Genomic DNA, 21,369 nt, shown 5'->3' with positions numbered 1-21,369 from the left:
AGTACACTTTTTGACCAAGAACCACTCTTCGCGACGAGCTTTGTTCAAGTTCAACTTGATTAAAATACATCTAGTTTGGCTCGCGTCCGTGTTGCTCTATTTATACTATTTTTGGGTGCATCGGATGCGTTCTATGCGTTTGCTGCGCGCGATTACGTTATAGCTACGTAGTAGGAGTAGCACAGTAGTAGGAGTTAACACATTACCGAACTTGCAGTTTAAGGGGGTTATTTTATTCATCATCTCTATGGTGATGATTAATTTAATCATCGCTTAGGCGATGAAGGCATATTTCCTCATATCATATGCCCTTCCGGGGGTTGACCCCTACAGCAGGTCACGGGGGGAAGCACGGATCACGAAAAATAAGAGGAAAAATATGCCGTAACCCCGCTTTCCCCTCCCTTCCAAGACAAGGGAGGCTCCACCACCCTGCCCCTCCGTACTTTGCTGCGTTGATCTGCAGACTATTTTGAGGTGACAGGTTTTCAAGAGATGGGTCGGAGGGTGGGATTTTTGAAGTGGAAAAGTTGTTAATATGCTCCTGACTACTAAAGGTGTCTATAATTTTTTGAAGTCAATAATGAGGGATCGTTTACTCAAATTTATAACCAATCAACAGGATCGAAAGATGGTAATGTGTTTTACAGAAAATTCTAAAATTTTTTGAGTTCCGAAATGGCCCTTCTCTTTTTGTTATGTAGCCAAATGTATCCTAAATGCCTTAATGGGTATGAACTGAAGGTTTTCCTTATAACTGGATAGAATAAATACGCGAAGTATGTGCTCTGCCAACGAGAGTGGTTCTTGGTCATTAAGTAGCATTATGTTAATTTGGCCTATAAATTTATGAAGATTTCCTATTCCTTGCAAATATGACGGCGACGAAAAGCTAGCTTCTTTTATGGAAAGTTTTACAATTGTCATATTGCAGATTTTAAATTTTAATTCCCTAATTTTTGTTCAGATGTGACGACCAAAAGTATAAAGTTGAAAAAGTTCGAAAGCTAAGAAAAGTTGATTAATGTCACTTTGTGTTCTAGTTTGTACATTATGCGGCCCTATCTTTCCGAAAGTGCATACAGTTTCGAAAATTTTGCTTAATTCTACCGTTTTTGCGTAATTCTAAGATTAATTTTAAAGGCATACTATATGTATATGGCATGAAAATAAATGCATAGAAACATGAATCTAACATTGTAGAGAACATAGAATAAATGTAAAAAGTAATATAAAAAATTGCGTAAAGTTTCATGGAGAAAAGAAAAAATTTTGCTTAACTCTAGGATTTTGCTTAATTCTATTGTTTTGCGTAATTCTAAGATATTCGTCTAATTCTACAGGGATAATATATGTGCATGGCATAAAACTATATGTATAAAAGTAGACACATGATGCAGGATTTGAATATGAATGCATATAAAAGACAAATATTGTAAAGAATGCAAAAATATGAACTATTGAATAATGTTGGTTTGTGAAAATTTCTGTTGAAGAAGTAGTGGTATTGTATGATGAGAAGTTGTAGTTGTTTAGTCACCGACAGTATCATTATCAATGAATCTCAGCTTTTTTCGAGTCAAACATCTCTCAAAGTCGTCAATTAGCATAGGATCATTACTCTGGACTGCGTTGTTTTTGAGTCATAATAATTCTGTGGGGAAGCAAACTATTAGTATGTTTTTCAAAAAATACTTACTTGTTGGAGTTTGTCTATAGATGAGAGTCTGAAACGTTAGTAATGTTCTACTTTTATATTTAAATCTAGGGTTAAATATAGTTAATTAATAAGTATATAGAAAATACAATTTTACAACAGCGATCCAATCCCAGAGGTCCAGAGCTCTACTGGTTTTGGCCTGACAAATTGGTCTCTTTCTCAGCCTCCTCCTTCTTTATCTCATCATCTCGTGATGGTGTTCGATGATCATTTAGAGATGACCTGGAATCAGAAGCAAACATACGAGCCGCGCGGTCGCGTGGCACATTAACTGGCGGCATGCTGGTTTTTTCCACCTGCTCTATAGCTTCTTCTACCATACGCACGATGGGATCGGTGCGTCGTCTTACATTTCGAACTAAGCTTTCCTCCTCCTCGCGTTTACGACGTTCTACACGACGTGGTTTACCTTTCTTTCCGAGATTATTTGCATTCTTTTCGGTGGAAATTTGTACACTTTGCACCACTAGATCTGTTCTGCTTGAACAAGAAGAGGTAGAGGGGGTGGAAAGGATTGTAGTTTGGGATAATTTAGTAGATGAAGTCGTGGTAGGAGGAGGATCTATTTTAACAGGGGTCAAGCAAATTCTGGGAATTCGGAGGTCCAATGGTAGTAGTGGAAGAATATTATTTGGAGGGATTTCAACATCAGGTGTAGGGGGTCTGGGAGATTGGCTTGTAGAGTGTCTGGGAAGTACGTCTGGGATAAGCTCATTTCTGAGGGCTAGAAGTACGTTGGCATATTGGTTGGAGGGGTAGAATGGGCCATATTGGTCGATTCCTGCCCTATCTGTATGAAATTCTTCGAAAATATGTGGAATTCTAGTTATTCTAGCTCCAAGAGTTCTTTCCCAATCGTAATTTAAAGCTCTGTTAATTTCTGAAAATTGTTCCTGGTTGACTTTCTTGTGCGGGATGAGTGGAAGGATTATGAGTTCTTGCACTTTTAGTTTTTTGAATAATAGAATAATAGCTTGGAATATATTGAAGAATTGTCCGTATGACGTACCTCTTTGTATGTCAAAATTCCCAATTGACATCATAATTCGTTTTGGGAGTTTTAAGAACGTTTCGAGATATAAGAGTAATTCAGAAGCTAGAAGGTCTCTACGGTACATTTCTATGTCAACCAGGTTTTCATAGGGTTTAGATACACTTAAGTATCTTGCGATACCATCAGCGTGTCCATCCCCCATAATTAGGATATTATAGGCCAAAAATACGATGATATAAGCATCGTCCAAAATTTCGTATCCTGCTGCCGTAAAGCCATGCGGGTACGAATTAATGGGATAGAAAGGTTCTATTTCAGCTGAATCGGAGCCGAACCGGGCTCTATAATTTTTATGAAAAAGGCGCTTGTCAGCAGAAGTGCCCTTTTTTGGCTTTGGGGGGAAAATTTTGGATCGTAGTGTCGTAGGAGCTACGCGATCCGAAGTCGTACTAATGCCGGAACCTGAGGCTCTAGAGCTGTCTGACGAAGTGGAAGGTGTTCCAACTACGTCTACATATTTGAGTTGAGAGATTATGGGCTGGGTTAATGAACCAGCGTGTACAGTTTGTTGTCGAGGAGTGACAATCGTTGGAATTGGGGTCTCTACAGGCTCTGGTCTTTGAATCAGTGCAGAATCACAAGAAGCTTGTGGTTTTGCGAAAGAAGATTGTGCTGAGTTTTGAAATTGTCGCCACAGTGGTGGGGGAGATGTAAACTGCGGTACATCGGAATTTGAAGTCGAAGATTGTGGCATGACGGATGCAGTTTGAGAAGAAGAAGGTTGAGGATTGTTTGAGGAATTTATTCTCGGACGTATATTCGAAAATAGATTGCCTATCTGATGATCTAGGAGCAAGTTGTATCGAGTCATTAAATTGAAGTGTTCTCGTCGATACTCCTCTAGCTGATTTTTTAGTTCAATATTCTCGTTAATCATCACCATCTCGATACGTGTGATGTAATCTCGTTGTGATGCGAGTTGATTTACGAAAGACTGGACTCTAGAGTCAGTGTTGAGTACTTGGAATATTCGTAAGGATTGATCCACAAAGAAAGAATCAGATCCTAAGATCATTTGCTTACATGACGGATGAGGACAGGGGACACATTGTGCACCTTGTTCTGTTCTAGTAGTGGAATTTATATACAAGCGATATAGGCATCCAAAATGAAAAAGGTGCCTACATGCTGTTATGTAGATATCGTCATGAATTGCCCTTGCAAATGGTCCGGGCAGTGCTAAAGATAGCTTGCACTGGTCGCAAATAATCTCGCAATACGACATGATTTCTAGGGAAAAAATCGAACTGTGGTGTTGAAAGAATTGAAGGCGGTTCAGGGAAATATTCGAAGATTCGAATGAATTTTTGGAAAGATGGCCGAAAACTCTATTTGAAAAATTCAAGAATTAATCGAAGGAGGTTCGATACAAAATTATAATCACGCTGAATGATTCGATTGAAACGAAAGATTGTCAACAAGGAGTTGACAATATTGATCGAATAGTTGATCAGGTGAAATTGTGTTCAAAATCTGGATTTTTGAGGAAAAGATTGTAAAAAATAATAAGACTGAATATTTTGGTGCAAAGATACAAATAATCACTCGCGAATTCGATGCAAAAGATCCAACTAACTTACTTAAATATAAGCCAGCTAGATCAAGTTGAGATATAAAGCAAACTCGGATCGAATAGGTAAAGTAAAGTCAAAACTTACCACAGCTAAGTCGAGAGGTGTCGTGTGGATCCCAGCACTACATATAATGAGGTGAGATTCGAGAAAAGGTAGCACCTTTATTTCAGTTTTCTATCTTTTTGGATGATACAGCTAGATGAAAAAAATCGTCCCCACCTCCAAATCCATAAAATTTTGGTGCGTATATGATTGTAAGAACACTTGTGTGTGAGAAGTAGATAAGAAGGCGAGGTAATTATCAAAAAATAAAATAATCGAATATAAGAGAGAAAAATATGAGTGACAAGTATCGCCGTCTGTTGAAGTTTTTATGGCTTTTGACTATTTTATCGAATGGTTTCTCTGGATGTGGTAGCGCTTCGTCTGGACTTCATTCTAAGTTTCTATGAACTGAATTTTCCGAAAAAAGCTGACTATACAAAAAAATCAAGATTGCCAGACGAATAAAATGCATGGAATTTTGCACATCGTTCAGTTTTCAAAGTAGCGAATTCGTAGAGATCGCTATGAATCGTCGAAGTAATGCAGGCTTATCGCTTGCACTGTAGACGATTATTTCATCTATAATGCTGCCGGTGTTGCTCGAATTTTTGTACCTTACTTGATATCTTAACGAGGTACTAACTTATTTGACGTTTTTATGAGCAGCTAGCAATCCTATTTACTCGCGCCGTTGACCAAAATTGTCTTCTGTGCTGCGCTGGGAACCATGCGGTTATCAATTTTTAGAGAAGATCGTTCTGGTTTTATTAGGGGACATGGTACAGTATCCTATAGTGGCATGATATTTACATATTGTGGCGTATACTGAAACAATAAACACACTGTGTAGAATATTACGTAAGGGCATTTACTGTTGTTGGGCAGTAAATGCTGTGTGCGAGAGATTTTTAATTAAGGTTACATATATGTACAGCTTATATTATACCTACGATTACGAGTCGAAGATTTTAATAGGAAAAGGAAAAAAAAAAAAAATGATTTCTGGGTTGAGTGGAAGTAGGTATATTGTAAGGTGTGTTTGAACAAGGGTGTACTATATGGATAAGTTTAGGAGAAATATCATTCTATAACATACCAGGACCTAGATCTAGGTATGTTTGCGAGTATTTGAATTCGTATTTTATGAAAAGAAGATAGGTATATGGGCTATTGAGAAGATAATTATTTCATGGAATACTCGCAAATCGTATTTAATTTACTTGATAAGCGTATTCTTTTCCCAAGTCATCGGGTAGCAAATCTCGGACCAATCTGTGTACATGTTTATTTGGGTTCGTTTGCGTATTCTTCTCCAGCTGTCATATGCGGGTGTTTGCGCTCTGTGTTGACGAGATGTAGTAGGGTCAATGTCACACTCGCTTACCGTTTTGGAGTAACAAACTCGGGGTGTGAAGATGCGTTGTTGATGTTTGTGTACGTAAACGACACAGTTGGGTTCCGGGTTCGTCTACCTGCTATGTATCCGTGGTGTATTTTACCAAGGGCTAGAACTACGATTAACATAAAAAGGAATCGGTTATTGTGTGTATTTGTGATAATGAAATCGAGTGATTTTTACATTTACGTTAAAGGAGCATTATTACTTGGAAGTATGCAAGGATATAGGGTAGAGTATTTAGCATATCTCCAAGTGATGTAGGATTGTATTTTACTTAGGGTCGGAATTACGAGTTAAAAACATCGTTCTTGGTAAGTGTCTTAGAATACTTACTTGTAGACAAAGTACTGAGGACGAAAATGAATTAATGATCGAATATAATTTTGAATTTAGAGGAAAAGAAAATGTTTTCACTTGGAAATGCACGAGGACATATGATAAGGTATTTTTTGGTGTACTTCCAAGCAATTTTAGATTGTAATTTTCTATCTGTAAAAGTATACATGCCATAATAGGATAGTAGAATGGGTTATAAGACTCAAAAAAAAATATTTACACTGACTTATCCTGAATGCTTTGCTTGTTGGGTGTGTGTTGTGATTAAAACAAACAAAAAAAAAATATGGGTGATTAAGAAATGTAACAAGACCTAGATCTTGTGATTTTGCGAATTTTTAATTGCGATGATTAGCTATTGGTGAGATTATTTTTCATCTTTTGAATTTTTGTTATGGCTGAAAAGTGTATCAGGACATATGATCTTGGGGTTTTTGTACACTTTTCAGTCTTAATGAGTGGTTGTTGTTGAGGTGGAAAGATGTAGCAGGACATATGATAGGGGAAATTTTGTACATCTTTCAATTCACAACGATAAAAGTGGTGGATTTTCTGCAAAGCATTAGGTTTTCCATGGTTAGTTTCCTTCATCGTCTGATTTTTCATCAGGAACCATCTCATAAAAACGAGCAATAGGCTCTTGGTCGCTATCAGATACGTAATTTAGGAATTTTGTCTCAAGCTGTTTTTTCCAGTGTGTCGTTGGTTTTGTTCGTAATCTAGCGAGAACTCGTTCAGATCGTGTCCTAGTTGGTAATGAGGTAGGCCTTTGAGCACTTGCCCCTGCCCTAGGAACGTTTGAAGTTTCGCTGGGTTGCGATTCTGGAATTACAGAGTCAGGTGGGGTGTCCAATGGGTTTTGAGCATTGGAGAGGTCATTATCAGGTGAATTTTGGAGCGTCATAGGAGCATCCAAAAATATTTCATCGTCAGAATCTTGGCTATCCTGACTGTCTTGGCTATCATCGATTGTCGAAATAGTCTCTTGAGACGAAGATTCAATTGCCCTATTCTTACGTGGACGACCTCTTGCTCTTTTTATTACGCTGGGGGGTTCATCCTGTGCCCCTGAAGTAGAGGGTTGGGATTGCGAAAGAATTGAGTCTTGAGACGCATGTGTTGTAGCTTGCGCTTTTTCAGGTTGTTATGAGCTTGGGTTGCAAGATCAGCAAGTTTAGAGTTGACATAAATTCCAATTCCCTTTGCCTCGCATGCTACCTTTGTGGCATTTTGAATTTTATCTTTTTGATTTTCAAAATTCTTTTTTACTTCGGCATCAATTTTTTCATTCCAGTCCCAAGTTTTTTGAAAAATTGCAAATACTTGCTCATTGGTAGTATCTTTAAAAAGCTCTGGTTCAAAGGGGCGAGAGTACTGTTGGGTACCTATCCCTTCATCACTTGGGGTTTGTAGGTCACTCATATCTTCATATACATGCTCTTTAGCATATGTCTGAGAATGATCACTAAAGACAGAGTGAGTGGAATTTTGGCTATTTTCCTGTTCCATTTCACTGATGTTATTTAAAACCAATTTCCGATTACGTTTACGAAATTCAAAAAATTTACAAGGTTTTCTACTCACCCTACTGCGTGTGTTCAAAGCTGGAGGAGTGTTCATAGAATCACGAAATACTAAGTGCAGACGAAAGTCCAACGCGAAAGTCTAACTTGAGCAAAAGTCACACAGAAAATAATCTAACTGTTTGGATAGTCTGAGCTTATATAGTGATTTTGGATGCCTATTTTGACAAAAAAGAGAAGTGGAAATCTGGAGGTTTGGTGGGAACTTCATTGTAGTCCTTTTCCCACAAAAGATCGTGAGAATTAAGCTCTATGTGTTTTCTCACGCTAAATTTCTCCGCTTTGAGTAATAAAAGTCTATTTCAAGCTCATTTTTCTCATTTTTGGATGAAGTTTATGGCTTTGATCATTTAAACTCATTGAATCATCCCTATTTTGACCAATAAATCCGTCAAGATGTCACATTTTTGTCAGAAATTGTAGCAATTAATGTCTGGTTTCTGTAATTTATGGTTGCAAGAATATTGTAAATATGTATGTTGGCTGAATTGTAAAAAACATAAATCTGTCAGAAAACAATCAAAAAATATGAATTAATTACAAAAAATGGATCGGAGTATTTGACTATTGTTAGTATGTGATTTCTATTTATTTCTATTTGTAAGTATAGAAAAAATAAAGACTGACAGAAGCAATAAATTTGAGAAATTGATTGGAGTATTTTAAGGGTTGTTAGTATGTGTATAAGCATGGAACAATGAAGCTGACAGATTAATGGCTTGATTTATTGAATTTTGAAAAAATTAATCAGAGTATTTATTTATTGTTAGTATGTACACATGCATAGAACAATCAGGCTGACAGATTAATGATTAAATTAATAGATTTTGAAAAATGAATCGGAGTATTTAGCTCCTGTATTTATGTATGTTTTCATTTTCTTATACTTGTAGGTATAAGAATAATAAAAATGTCAGAAAAATATTGAATGGTAATAAATTGTCAAAAACTGTCAAAATGTCAAGCAGAATATTTAAAATATTGCGTGTTAATATTCTCCAGTTTCCCATGTGGCCAGCATAGAAAAGCAAAAAATATTGAAATGTTAAGTCAATTAATTCTATGGCTATTAGTATGGTTAGTTTTTACATGCGACGAAAATAAAGGCAGCCTTTATGTATCTATGCTGTATTCAGTAGTCGTTTACGTATTCGTTGCCGAGCATCTATATACTCCAGCAAGTAGGTGTAATAAAGTAGTTGGATCATGACGTTTTTATTATATCCAAAAAATAGGTAAGAAAAATGTAATCAAATGATGACATTTTTATTATATCAAAAAGGTGTTCTCAGGTATCAGAGAAGATTCTGTATATTTTGCTTAAATAGGTGTAATAAAGTGACCAAATAGTGACAGTTTTTATTGCTAAAGCAATAAATGTCAACGCCTTGAACGAAAGATGTTCGAGTCTCTTGCTTATTAATTTTTATGACTATTTACTGGCGCTATGATTTCGTGAGAATATTTCGGCTCGGAGTTTTTAAACAAAGAATCCTATTCGAAAGTAAAGGCTCTGTAAGGCCAAGGCACGTGTATATAGCTATATGAGCTGGATACAAAGAAGATTCTCTATAGGTATGGTACCTATGCATTTTATATGGAAAAAGATCGCGCTCTTTTCTACTGAGAACTTAGATATTTTTTATCCTATGATTTTTAAAAAGTTTCCTCGGAGATTTCGAGTCTTTGCAACGATCTTTTTGGGCTAGATTTTCGAAATTTTGAACGTACACAGATTCAAAATAGAGTGAGCAGATAGGTACATTTTTACAGAAAATGTAGCCAGTGTGAAATTCGATCAAATAACCCAAATCATGCAGGCTATTTGACCATTTTCTCACTGGTAACTTGAGAAAATTTTTTACAGAAAGAACATCAACGAACTATTTATAGGCTGAATTTATTCCGTTTTTCTACAGATTTTCGTCTGTAAAAAGCAAGAAATAAATTTGTTTCTAGGTACCTACCTGGATAAAATGAGCTGAACTGCTTATTTTACCCATACACCAAGCTGTTAAAATATTACTAGGTACATAGAATAACTAAATTAAAGTGGCCAAAAAATTTTCATCAAAATTATGACACTTTGATGATTTTAAAACTGGGTGGCCTCACTCAAGTTGTCATTGAACTCCATAAGGGAGGAATGAGTTTGAGTGAATTTTTCTCAACCTAACTATACATACGTTTTTGGAATTTTGAACACTTTAGTTACGAGCATAAAAGGATCAAAGTTTTATGCTTTGCTTTTTGTGGGTAATTTTGCATTTTTCTGTCAAATTGTCAGATTTTCATCTTCTGACTTGGCATAAAACAGCAATTTTGCCCTAATTTTTGGTCCGAATTCGTCAGATGGCTAATCTGTTCCATTTGGAACAAAATTAACCTCGGAAGAATTTCCACCTTGTTTGTGTTGTATTTTCAGATTTTCGTCATCGTAACTTTCATAGAAATGTCCAAAAATACACCACAAATGAGTTAGTTAGGTCAAGAAGCAATTAAATTGAATTTAAAAATATTTAAACTATTTCGATTCGGACTTGTACTGTTACGAATCGCGAGTCTAATGGTCTTATCTAAAATTTTTTCCTAGTCCCTATTCTAAATTTTTGCATTTTGAGAGTGTTTGAAAAAATTTGTTCTATTACTGTTTTAGTTATATAGACGTTTTTTTTTTTTAAAAATTTTTTTTTTTATGCTATTTTTTGAGAATTTTTGTTTGCTATTTTTCAAAGTTAGACTCACATGATGGTAGAGTACTCACTTTAGGAGACAAACTTACCAATCGCTCATGGGGAGTACCATGATTCTCTGTGAGTAAAATATCCTTCATGAGAGTCTTATGAGAACAGCAATTTTTAGAATTTTTTGAATTTTAAAAATTTTCAAAAGTGCATAATGAATGAGGTATCACAATTCTACCGTGATTCTCAAGATGACTATCGCCCATGAGGCTAGTCAGATTTTACATCTTGCTCATTGGGAGAAGCCCTCTTGATTGGCACAATATAGCTGCGATCCTTTATCCATTACGTAAGACAGAGACTAGTTATTTTTGTGATCTCAAAATTTTATTTAGATGAAATTTTGGTGATAATTTCGAGATTAATGTTCTCAGAAAATACACAGTAACCAGGGTACCACAATTCTACTGTGATTCTCAAGATAATTGTCTCCCTTGAGGCTACTCAGGTTTTACACCTTGCTCATGAGGAGTTTTTTCTCAATTGGCACAATATAGCTGCAATACCCTACCCACCATGTAAGTCAGAGATTAATTTTTTACAAAGCCAAAATTTTACGTAGATTTTATTTTGGTTATTGTTTTATGAATGATATTCTTTAGAAACACACAGTGACCAGGGCACCGCGATTCTACCATGATTCTCGAGATAATTATCTCCCTCGAGACTAGTCAGGTTTTACACCTTGCTCAGCAGGGAGTTTTTTCTCGGTTGGCATGATATAGCCGCGGAACCCTACCCACCATGTAGGTCAGTGAGTAGTAACCACTTTCGTTTTTTAAAAGAATTTATTATTTTGACTCGGACTTGTATTTTTACAAATCATGAATCGAAAAGTATTTTAGAATCTTTTCCTGCCCCTATTCGCAATTTATGCACGAAAGAGTGTTTGGAAAAATTCATTTTATGTACATAGAAATATACTACATTATTTTAGCATTGTGTTAGTAAGCATTATGTACTGAAACTTTTCTCACTAAAATATGAGCTATCATTTTACCTAAAGACCTATCTACGAGACTTCGAGGCAAAAAACGTATTTTTAGTGGAGTACAAGAGTTTAAAAAAAATCAAAACGAAAAAAAAAATCAAAAATTTTGGAAGGTTATAATTTAGATTAATTCAAAACGTAATTTTTAGTTTGAATAATGCTCATTTTTCAAGAGCTTTTTGAATTCAAGAAAGTTCAAAAATTAATTTTTTAAGATACAGTGGCCTTTGAGTTCAAAGGTCAAAGGCTTATCATTGAAACGTAATTTTTTAGCTTGAATTATGCTCGTTTTTCGAGCTTTTTGGATTCAAGAAAGGTCAAAATTTAATTTTTGTAAGACACTGTGGCCTTTGAGATTCAAAGGTCAAAGGCTTATCCTTGAAACGTAATTTTTGGCTTGAATTATGCTCGTTTTTCGAGCTTTTTGGATTCAAGAAAGATCAAAATTTAATTTTTGGTAAATTTAAATTTTTTAGTTTATGAGTTTTCGAAGATTTGTGGCATGTATGATTTTTTCTAGAGAGGTTCATCCACGTCAGGCGCCAGACTAAGTGATTAGTCAATTTTGACATGCAACATATCTTGGAAAATCATGTTTTTTCACTCGAATTGTGTTCTTTAGGAGAACCATTTGGAATTCGAGTTTGACAAAATTTGAAAAAATCGAAAAGTTTGAAGATTTTGGAAAAAATTTAGATTTTTAAGGGTGGGTATTTTAGTAAGTCGGACTGAAAATTTTGCAATTTTCGGAAGAATTACGCGGAAGTTAGGCGCCAATATGATAGAGTGAGATCTGACAAGATTGATATAGATGGTTATTGTCATAATTCCTACCTACGTGATTGAGTCAAGAAATATTCCCTAAGGTAGTGAATTTACGCCTCGCCAGGTTAGCTCAAAATATCGGAGAGGTTTCAGTCATGCAGCTCATTCTTCACAGAAATAATCTCTAATTACCAATAAAACTCATATTAATTACACTAAAGTGATAATATGTTTATTGTTAATCAGAAATAATGAAATCAAATACATATTAAAATGGGTATAAAGATCAAAGAGTATAGAATAACTATAGAGTTATTTTATAATAGGTACATGCACAAGCTTATACCATACGACACGCGTTAGTTAATTACAGAGGATGGGTAATTAAGTACCCTAGAAATTGCATGCAATTTCGGAAATAGTGGTGAAGTTACTCACTAAGGCTCACATAATGTCCGCTTCTACTGTCTCTTTCAGGGTGGCTCACTAATACTAGGCCGGTCGACAGCAATGTATTACACGAGGTACCTATTCTTCTAGGATAATCATCGATGGCCAGCATAATCGGATGATTTCCGGTGTGAACGCGATTAATTATGTATACGATAATGTAAATCACGAAAACGAGAAACATATTAACCACTAAAAGTGGGCGAAGATTGAATAAAAGGGATGAACGCCCTATAGAGGACTTCATCTACTCGTATCTACATAAGTACACTTTTTGACCAAGAACCACTCTTCGCGACGAGCTTTGTTCAAGTTCAACTTGATTAAAATACATCTAGTTTGGCTCGCGTCCGTGTTGCTCTATTTATACTATTTTTGGGTGCATCGGATGCGTTCTATGCGTTTGCTGCGCGCGATTACGTTATAGCTACGTAGTAGGAGTAGCACAGTAGTAGGAGTTAACACATTACCGAACTTGCAGTTTAAGGGGGTTATTTTATTCATCATCTCTATGGTGATGATTAATTTAATCATCGCTTAGGCGATGAAGGCATATTTCCTCATATCAGGTTTATGAGTGATTTTAACTGAGACAAAGTTACAAAATGAGAGCTTGAAAATTTTGAAAATTATCCTACACTATATTTATTTTACTCCATAAAATATTAGGGTCTATAAAAGCTGGGATTGAATCAGATAATAGCATTGACTGTCGAAATCATGACCTTCCCAATACCTAATATTTTGTCGTAGTTTTAGAAACACCGATCGGAAAAACTAACTTTCTGTACAATGTCTGAATTACAATTGATTTTCACGTGGTTCTCATACAGACAAGAAAACGTGATTTTTTAGAAAGCTGAGAGAAGAGGGGGGAAAATGGTAAAATTCGCTAAAATTACCACAATACGAGTACATCAAGTAAGTACAAGTTGAAAAAAATCACAAATTTTAAGTTGTTGAAGGTCATAATCACGACGAAGCAAATTTTGGAAGAGAATTTCAACTGAAGTGCCTCTCTTAAAAAAATAAAAATGTAGTTTGAAAATTAATATGTTTTTTAAAATTTTTTGAAGGAATCTCACCTAAATATTTATTAAAAAGATAAGAAATTCATATTGAGCAGAATTTCACAAAATTGAAAGAAATTCAGCCAAAATAAATTTAAAAAACCTCAGCTCAAAATATTCTGAACACAAAAAAATTCTTCAACAGAAAGTTAACTGTTTCTCACAAGAGAATCATTTGGAGGAATCTGGCCTAAATTTCAAGAAAAGTTCAACTTTCGAATAAGTATCAACCAAAAACATTTTCAAAACCAAGATTTCAGCTGGCAAAAATGATTTTTCGATTCTCAATAAAATCTTTCAAATTCAAAAATCAAGATTTTTCATAAAAAATTAAAATTTTTTCTACTGAAAACGTAAAATGTTTAAAAATCGAATAAGTAATTTTTCTTTAAAATCTATCAGGTCTTTGACCTTTCAGGACTTCTAAATCAAGAATTTCTACCAATTTGGAATTTCCAGAATTTTTTTCCATATTTTTTTAAAGCTGTTCAGTGCTTACACATGTGGAAATTGATTGGATCAGTTGAAAATCTAACGTTCATAGTACTGATGTCCAAATCAATCTTCAAGTCCAGTCTAACAAGAGTTATATCCCTACCTACAGGAATATTGAAAGAGCATACAAAAATACATACCCAGTCAACATTTAAGTTGCTAAAATGCATTTTTCAAATTTTGGTAAGCTTTAAAAAAATTTAAAATCGAGACTCAAGAACAACTTGAAACCACTTCAAACGAACTCAAGCACGATGGAATTGGGGTTGATGCAAATTTCAGCTTTCCAACTTCGTTGGATAAGCTTTTGTGGAAATTTCAACATAAGTACATAAATCTACTGGAGGCTCCAAAATTATTCAAACTGCTTAGAGCTGTTTCAAATCGGTTTAAGGGGGTCAAAATAGGGTATACACCAAATTTCAGTTTTTCTATGTCAATTTAGTAGATTTATGTTTTTTTTTCGCATTTTTGGCTCAAATTCAATTTTTAAAAATTCACCTAAAATTGAAAAATGTACTTTATAGTACTCACTACGCAGGTAGTTGAAATTTTGGCTGGTGATATTTTTGTAAGTTTTTCCGATGAGGCTGCATCGGGTTCAAAAATGTTTCTGTCGGTTGAATACCTATCTCCCTCGTAATTGAAAATCAATGAAAAAATTTGAATTTTTTCTGCAGACTTCAGACAGAAGCATGACGATCAATTCAATGACAGAAGGGAATAATTTTTCATGTTGATATCACGAAAATTCACCAAAAATAATGTCGAACCTCCGAATTTTTAATTCATGATTTATTGAAGTAGCAAAACTTCTCAAAAATTTACCAAAATAAACAACATTGAAATTTTTGGGCTCACCGAGAAATTCCAACATTCGGACCACTTCATAGAAATCATAATCAAATTCACCAATACCCTATACTCTCGAGTAATTTCTACACGTAATCCTGCTAATTTTTGGTGGTCTTATCGTTCGTTAGATGGTCTTTATAGAAGTAAATTATAAATTAAATGAATTAAAAATTTATTGCATCAATTAACGCCACAGTGTTCTAGGTGGCCTACATAATAATCGGGCAGATGAGAGTAACAACAGAACACAATTTTTTTTTCATCATTTGAAATCTCACGTACGACACACGTCAATAAAATCATTTCATTCCACGGGGAAAAATTCAAATAATGCGAAAAAAATATTGAAAACTTACGTGGCATGATGCCTTGAGCAACAAGTTGATTTATAGGACGCCGCAGCATCAACTTCACTTTCAAAGCTGCAACAAAATAAAAATAAAAAACATTAACGCTAATCAGCTGATTTACGTATATAGATTAGCTAGTAATTCTACTCTGACGGTTTCAAATTCGTAGGAATTTTCCGAAATCTCGAGATAAGCAGATCAGACACATGTGCAATTTGATCTAACCCATTACTTATACACTTTTTACTCGACTGTTGTGTGTAAATGGGGCCACGGGGACACGTACATATTAAATCCCATACAAACCTAAAAACTAAATCATTATTGCAAATGAGCGACTATTTTCAGAATTCTATTTTCGCCTAATAAACAGACACACTGACGAGCTCGAAATATTCGTTCCATTAAAACACATCCTCGTTAAAACAACTTTTCATTTAGTTTTTCTTCACGGCAGATAAACAAACGCCGAGTCTTTCTTAACTCAGTGTTTAACTCTGTACGCCATTTCCATCGCTATCTCTTCGTTGTACCTATAATCAAGATTAACCATACGAACATCTTCATCGTCATAGAGATATACCTATACGAGATGTGAATCCTTTCCATAGTATACCGCAGAGTGGACTTGAAAGCGAAATTTGTGTACACCCAGAACATCAGAAATTTTCACACAGTTAAACCGCATTCCGCGAATTTCCATCATCAAAACTCACAATTACACGCGGAAACAATACAACATACGAGTATTTCCACCATTCGACATTCAAGGTTTGGCATAAGTGAACCCAAAATGTTAAGTACGAGTAGTGTACATACGTCATACGAATACGAAATCCCGACACGACCCCGCGTGTAATAAAAAAGAATCCATCGTGTTACGAAAAGTATACGCGAATTACACGAGAGAGAGAAAGAAAGTGAAAGAGAGTACAATCATATGAAAATGTTTTCTACCAAATGAAATACATATAATTCCAGTGCCAACATCATAAGTACCAAATTAATGTATTTTTTCACTCAAATGTTCTTGAACCCAATTGACAAAATCGTAAGCGTTTTGCTAGCGGAACCTCGCGTTTACCTCGCTGACTCGCGTTTATCTGGCGAATTTCTCGCGATTTCCAGCTAGCAACATTTCCTTCCTTACGCAAATCAAGCAGTTTACTAGCGATTGTAAGCTAGCGTTTCAGATGCTCGCAAAAAGCTAGCGATCATCTAGCACATTTCAGCTACTTTAAAAATGGTTAGATTTGCTCGTTTTATGCTCGCGAAAAGCAAGCGATCATCTCGCGCACTTGAGCTAGTTTGAAAATGCTTAGATTTGCTCGTGTAATTCTAGCGATCTGCGAGTGAATTTTTGCTAGCTTTCCTACTCATGACGCATGACGTCACAATCACATGATTACGGTTATAGTCTTTGTTTTCAAAGGGCATTCCAGAGTAAAATAGATAAAATGCCCCTGCCCTTGGATTTTTGAAATTTTAATGAAACATTGTTGGGTTCAACCCCCTCCCCCCATATTTACCACTCAAAATGCCGTTTTTTTTCATTTTTTTATGCCCATTAACAATCAAGATTGCGAGGTACAATTTTGGAAACACGTTTTTTGGATGTATTCTTGACCCTCAGACATCATATACTATATTCGAAATTTTTTCTTTGGTGCGCCATGGTGAAAACTTGGAATAATGTATTGTAGGGGGATGGGGGTGAAATGGGAATTTTGAGAAAAATGATTATCAATGAGTGGGGTATCGTTTTAATATGATTCAATACCGCTGAGCACGAATATGACTTAGGATTTTCTGCTGCACTCACCTTCCCCTCTCCAGAGCCCCTCAGCCCCCCTCAATTTTCATGATTTTCGAAATAAAGTTATTTTGAGATGTTGGTTTCATTGCTATGGGAAAATTACATAAGTTCATTGTTATTGTACATGAAATTTCTCGTAGAATGAGCTACAGCACATGGCTCCCCCTCATAACATTCTTTACTTTTTTTTATCAGTATTTCGTTACCATATTTTTTTCTCGTGATTTTTCATGTAGGTAGTCATTGAATTATAAAATACATACTCATACGCACTCAAGTTACAGTTATCATGAATATTATTATGCCACATATGCTCTGTATACCTATACAGTGCAGTACACATACAGATTTGTAACGTTTTCTGTGTAGCAAAAAAACCAAGGGTCCACCCCCTCGGGGGGAGTCATGTGCTCTAGCTCATTCTACGAGAAATTTTATGTACAATAACAATGCACTTATGTAATTTTCCCATAGCAACAAAACCAATGTCATCAATACAACTTTATTTCAAAAATCGTGAAAATTGAGGGGGGCTGAGGGACTCTGGAGAGGGGTAGGTGAGTGTAGCAGAAAATCTGAGGTCATATTCGTGCTCAGCGGTATTGAATCATATGAAAACGATACCCTACTCATTGATAATCATTTTTCTCAAAATTACCATTTCACCCCCCATCCCCCTACAATACATTATTCCAAGTTTTTCACCACGGCGCACCAAAGCAAAAATTTCGAATATAGTATATGATGTCTGAGGGTCAAGAATACATCCAAAAAACGTGTTTCCAAAATTGTACCTCGCAATCTTGATTGTTAATAGGCATAAAAAAATGAAAAAAACGCCATTTTGAGTGGTAAATATGGGGGGAGAGGGTTGAAAATTTTTGTGGAGATACCTACCAAGGATATACATAACTTCCAGAAAAATTTTCAAAATCGGTTGAAATGGAGCTGAGAAAAGTGTTATTGAAATTTCAAAAAAGGGGGGTTCCCAAAAAGAGGAGGTGGTGTGGATCTAAAATTTTTCACGCGGTAGCTTCTCGATGGTACCCACTTTCCATGCTAGTATCAACCCGAACGCTCTCGGGGGGCCGTTTCACCCCTCCTATGCGCCGATAGTTTTTTTGTGTTTTTTAGACAACCCCTCTCATTTGAATGGTTCCAGCTCCGGCCCCCTTGGGGGTGGAAGGAAAGTTGATATATAACTAGATCGGAAATTTGACGTAGATTCTTTTATCTAACCACATATTTTTCGCTAAAATGCAATGCGGGGGAGAAAATTGCAAAAAACTGGTTTGGGGGGCTTAGATCCACAATAGGGGAGAACGCTCACCAGGGACGAGCGGGGACTCATCGGATTCGTGTTCAGCACATAAAAATGGACCGGTATACCAATTTTAAACTTTCTACCTCACGTTTCCCAATGACCCTTTTTTTTATCCAACTTTCCTGGACTATGATGGATATTTTTCAATTTTTTATTGAGGTTTTAAGTAGGTAGGTCTACCTACCTAACTGAAAATTCAATTTATAGATAAATGATTGATAATGAACATTCTTCTTTAAAAAATTTGCAATGAGAAACACTGATTCACACACTGCAATCCAATAAATGCCACATTACAAACTTGTACAGTGATACACAATCAATACTTGGAGGGCCTGAATCAAATATCTCCGTCGTGGCCATGTCGTTAAGCGTAGGTAGTTAGGAACATAGGGTTGCTGGTTCGAATCCCCGTTAATTAGGTAGGAAAATTTTCGTAGGTAAATTAGGTCTTAAAAAATTCGTTGTGATAAGGGGAATTCAGACGTGAAGAAATTCTCAAAATTGAGGGTACCTAACCCCACTCTTTTAATTTTTGAAAATAAAATTTTGACTTTAATGGGTGATTATTATTTTATTTAGTGGATTGCTAGCGTATAGCGAGCTGAGAAAGAAGCAACATGTTCTGCTAGCGTTTTTATCGCTCAAAAAAATCCGAAAACTGCACAAAACGCTAGCTTTCTGCTAGCTTTTTCCTAGCTGAGGCTCGCTTTCTTTTAACGAACACGCTAGCTTTTCGCTAGTGATTTTCTAGCGTGAAACACTGGCGAAAAAAAGCTAGCAGAGAGTCCCAAAATCACGCTAGTGCGCTAGCGCAATAGTAGCGTGATTAGCTAGCTATTATCTAGCATTTTTATCCAAATTTTTGTCAATTGGGAAAATTTTCTCCTTGCGAGACAACCGAAGGGCACCGCGGCATCGTACTCTTTAATAAAATATGTATTTCAACAGCATAGAATTTTTTATTTTCAGCAGAAAAAAGAAGAAAAAGAAAAGAACAGGGGCTGACAGAAGAGTAAGATGTACATTATGCGATATTGTATTCTCGAGTATTTAATTTTCTTCATTGCTATCATTATCGAGCTTATTTCTTTTTCTTTTTTCAGTCGCTGATGTAGAAGCATTTACGTAATCGTCCATGCGCATCCTGAATTTATCGCTCAAAGGCGGCAGTGCCAAGCGTCAAGAGCTGGCAGATACCAAGGTCGAATGAAATCGTAAATTTTCTACCATAATTTTCAAGTGTTAATCGCCTACCGGGGCCCCCTCGTGAACACCGCAATGGTCGTTTGAATGACAGAAAATCGCGTCGTTATGTGTACTTAGTGTAGAGATCTCTCATTTGCTGTGTGTACTGGGCCATACTTCGGCGTCAAATGTATAATATGGGTATTTAAGCCAAATTTTTTTCTTAATGGAAAATTTTCACCTCAAGCAGCGAAGTTGGTCTAAATTGAAATTACGGATGCTTTGAAATTATTTTCATGGAATAATAATGCAACATAAAAAAAACAAACATTCATAATTTATCTTTGTAAACACTGAATACAAACAAGACTTGAGGGTGGTGGAAGAGAAGAAAAATGGGTCAAATATTGCGAAAATTCTCACACGATTCGTTTAGAAATACAGATTACTCTTCATTCAATTCTATTGTCAAACTTACCCTTCATTGCGGGAAAACTTTACTTACCTACGCAAAAAACCCAACCTGAAAATGTTTCACTTTCATTTACATTACTCTTACTTCGACATTGAAAATGTCAACGCATCAGTTGTGTAAACTTGATAGAAAAAAGAAAAGGTAACACGAGGAAAAAAACTTTTGCAGCATTCTCGACAACTACGTACCTACAATTTCGTCGGGCTGAAAAACATCTCAAGATACACGAGCAGCATCTAAAATTATAGCTTTTATATCTTCTTGTTTGAAAAGAAACCACATGGTAACATTCTGTTTAGAAATAATACCAACTTTAGAAAACTTTCCATTCACGGATTTAGAATTTGCGACGGAGTGATGAGGATGAGGGCCGAGGGGAGGAGAGAAGAGCTGCGTTGAATAGTGTATGAGTAAATGTGTGTACTTTACCTACTCGTGACGGCGCAAGGATAAAGTTTTAGGGTAGCAAACTCCCACATAAGTTGGAGTGGACGTTGGGTCTTTTGGCGTTTTTTAGCTACCTACTATCTTTATAAAATTATTGTTGGTTTTTATGAAACTAATTCCTGAAAATTTCTGCATTCCGGCGAAAAATCAAGTTTTGGGCTAAAAGCCTCCTAAGTTGAAAAAAATCAAAAAAGTGTAATTTGAAAATTTTAATTTTATGCACCCAATTTTTTCTGAATAACTAGCCACATTTTCAATTAAAAATCACCACCGGTTCCCCAAGCAATCTCCCCAGTACGGAGCCTTTCAAAAATTGAAAAAAATTTAAAATGTTGGTCAAAGAAAAATCGGCGACAATTTTCAGAAATTTGCGATTTCTGATCAGAAAAATCCCTCAAATAACCCTAATTTCAAACAAACCCTTCCCTGATTCTTCAAGTTTCATGTTCGTCTAAAGAAAGACCCTTTTCCTCTTTCAAATAAATAAATAAGAATGAAAAACATGACATGAAAAAATGTTAAATTTCTGTCAGAATTTCTATGAATAGTTTGAATAACTAACTCTTCCCTAGAAAAAACTTCCCCTTTACCTCTTGAGGAATGCCGGCCATATGCGGACCCCCCCCCAACTACCCGAGGTGAAAAAACGAATGAAATAAAATTTTTAAAAAAAATCGATGCAGCAAGA

The 21,369-nt window shown here is 35.7% G+C and overlaps 1 protein-coding gene across 3 annotated transcripts in view; it reads right to left on the bottom strand.

Annotated features, from left to right (window-relative positions):
- Window positions 1-21,369, bottom strand: part of Mrtf (Myocardin-related transcription factor) — a 136,128-nt gene that overhangs the window by 15,612 nt on the left and 99,147 nt on the right. For all 3 annotated transcript variants that reach the window (XM_065354852.1, XM_065354850.1, XM_065354853.1), the window contains exon 3: window positions 15,438-15,503. In XM_065354852.1, the coding sequence (XP_065210924.1) occupies window positions 15,438-15,503 (66 nt within the window). The remainder of the gene's footprint in view (window positions 1-15,437; window positions 15,504-21,369) is intronic.

The sequence above is a fragment of the Planococcus citri genome, chromosome 3 (genome assembly GCF_950023065.1).
Source record: "Planococcus citri chromosome 3, ihPlaCitr1.1, whole genome shotgun sequence".
Taxonomy (NCBI): domain Eukaryota; kingdom Metazoa; phylum Arthropoda; class Insecta; order Hemiptera; family Pseudococcidae; genus Planococcus; species Planococcus citri.
Note: the sequence above shows the minus strand (reverse complement) of the source record. Positions and strands in the feature narration are given on the sequence as shown.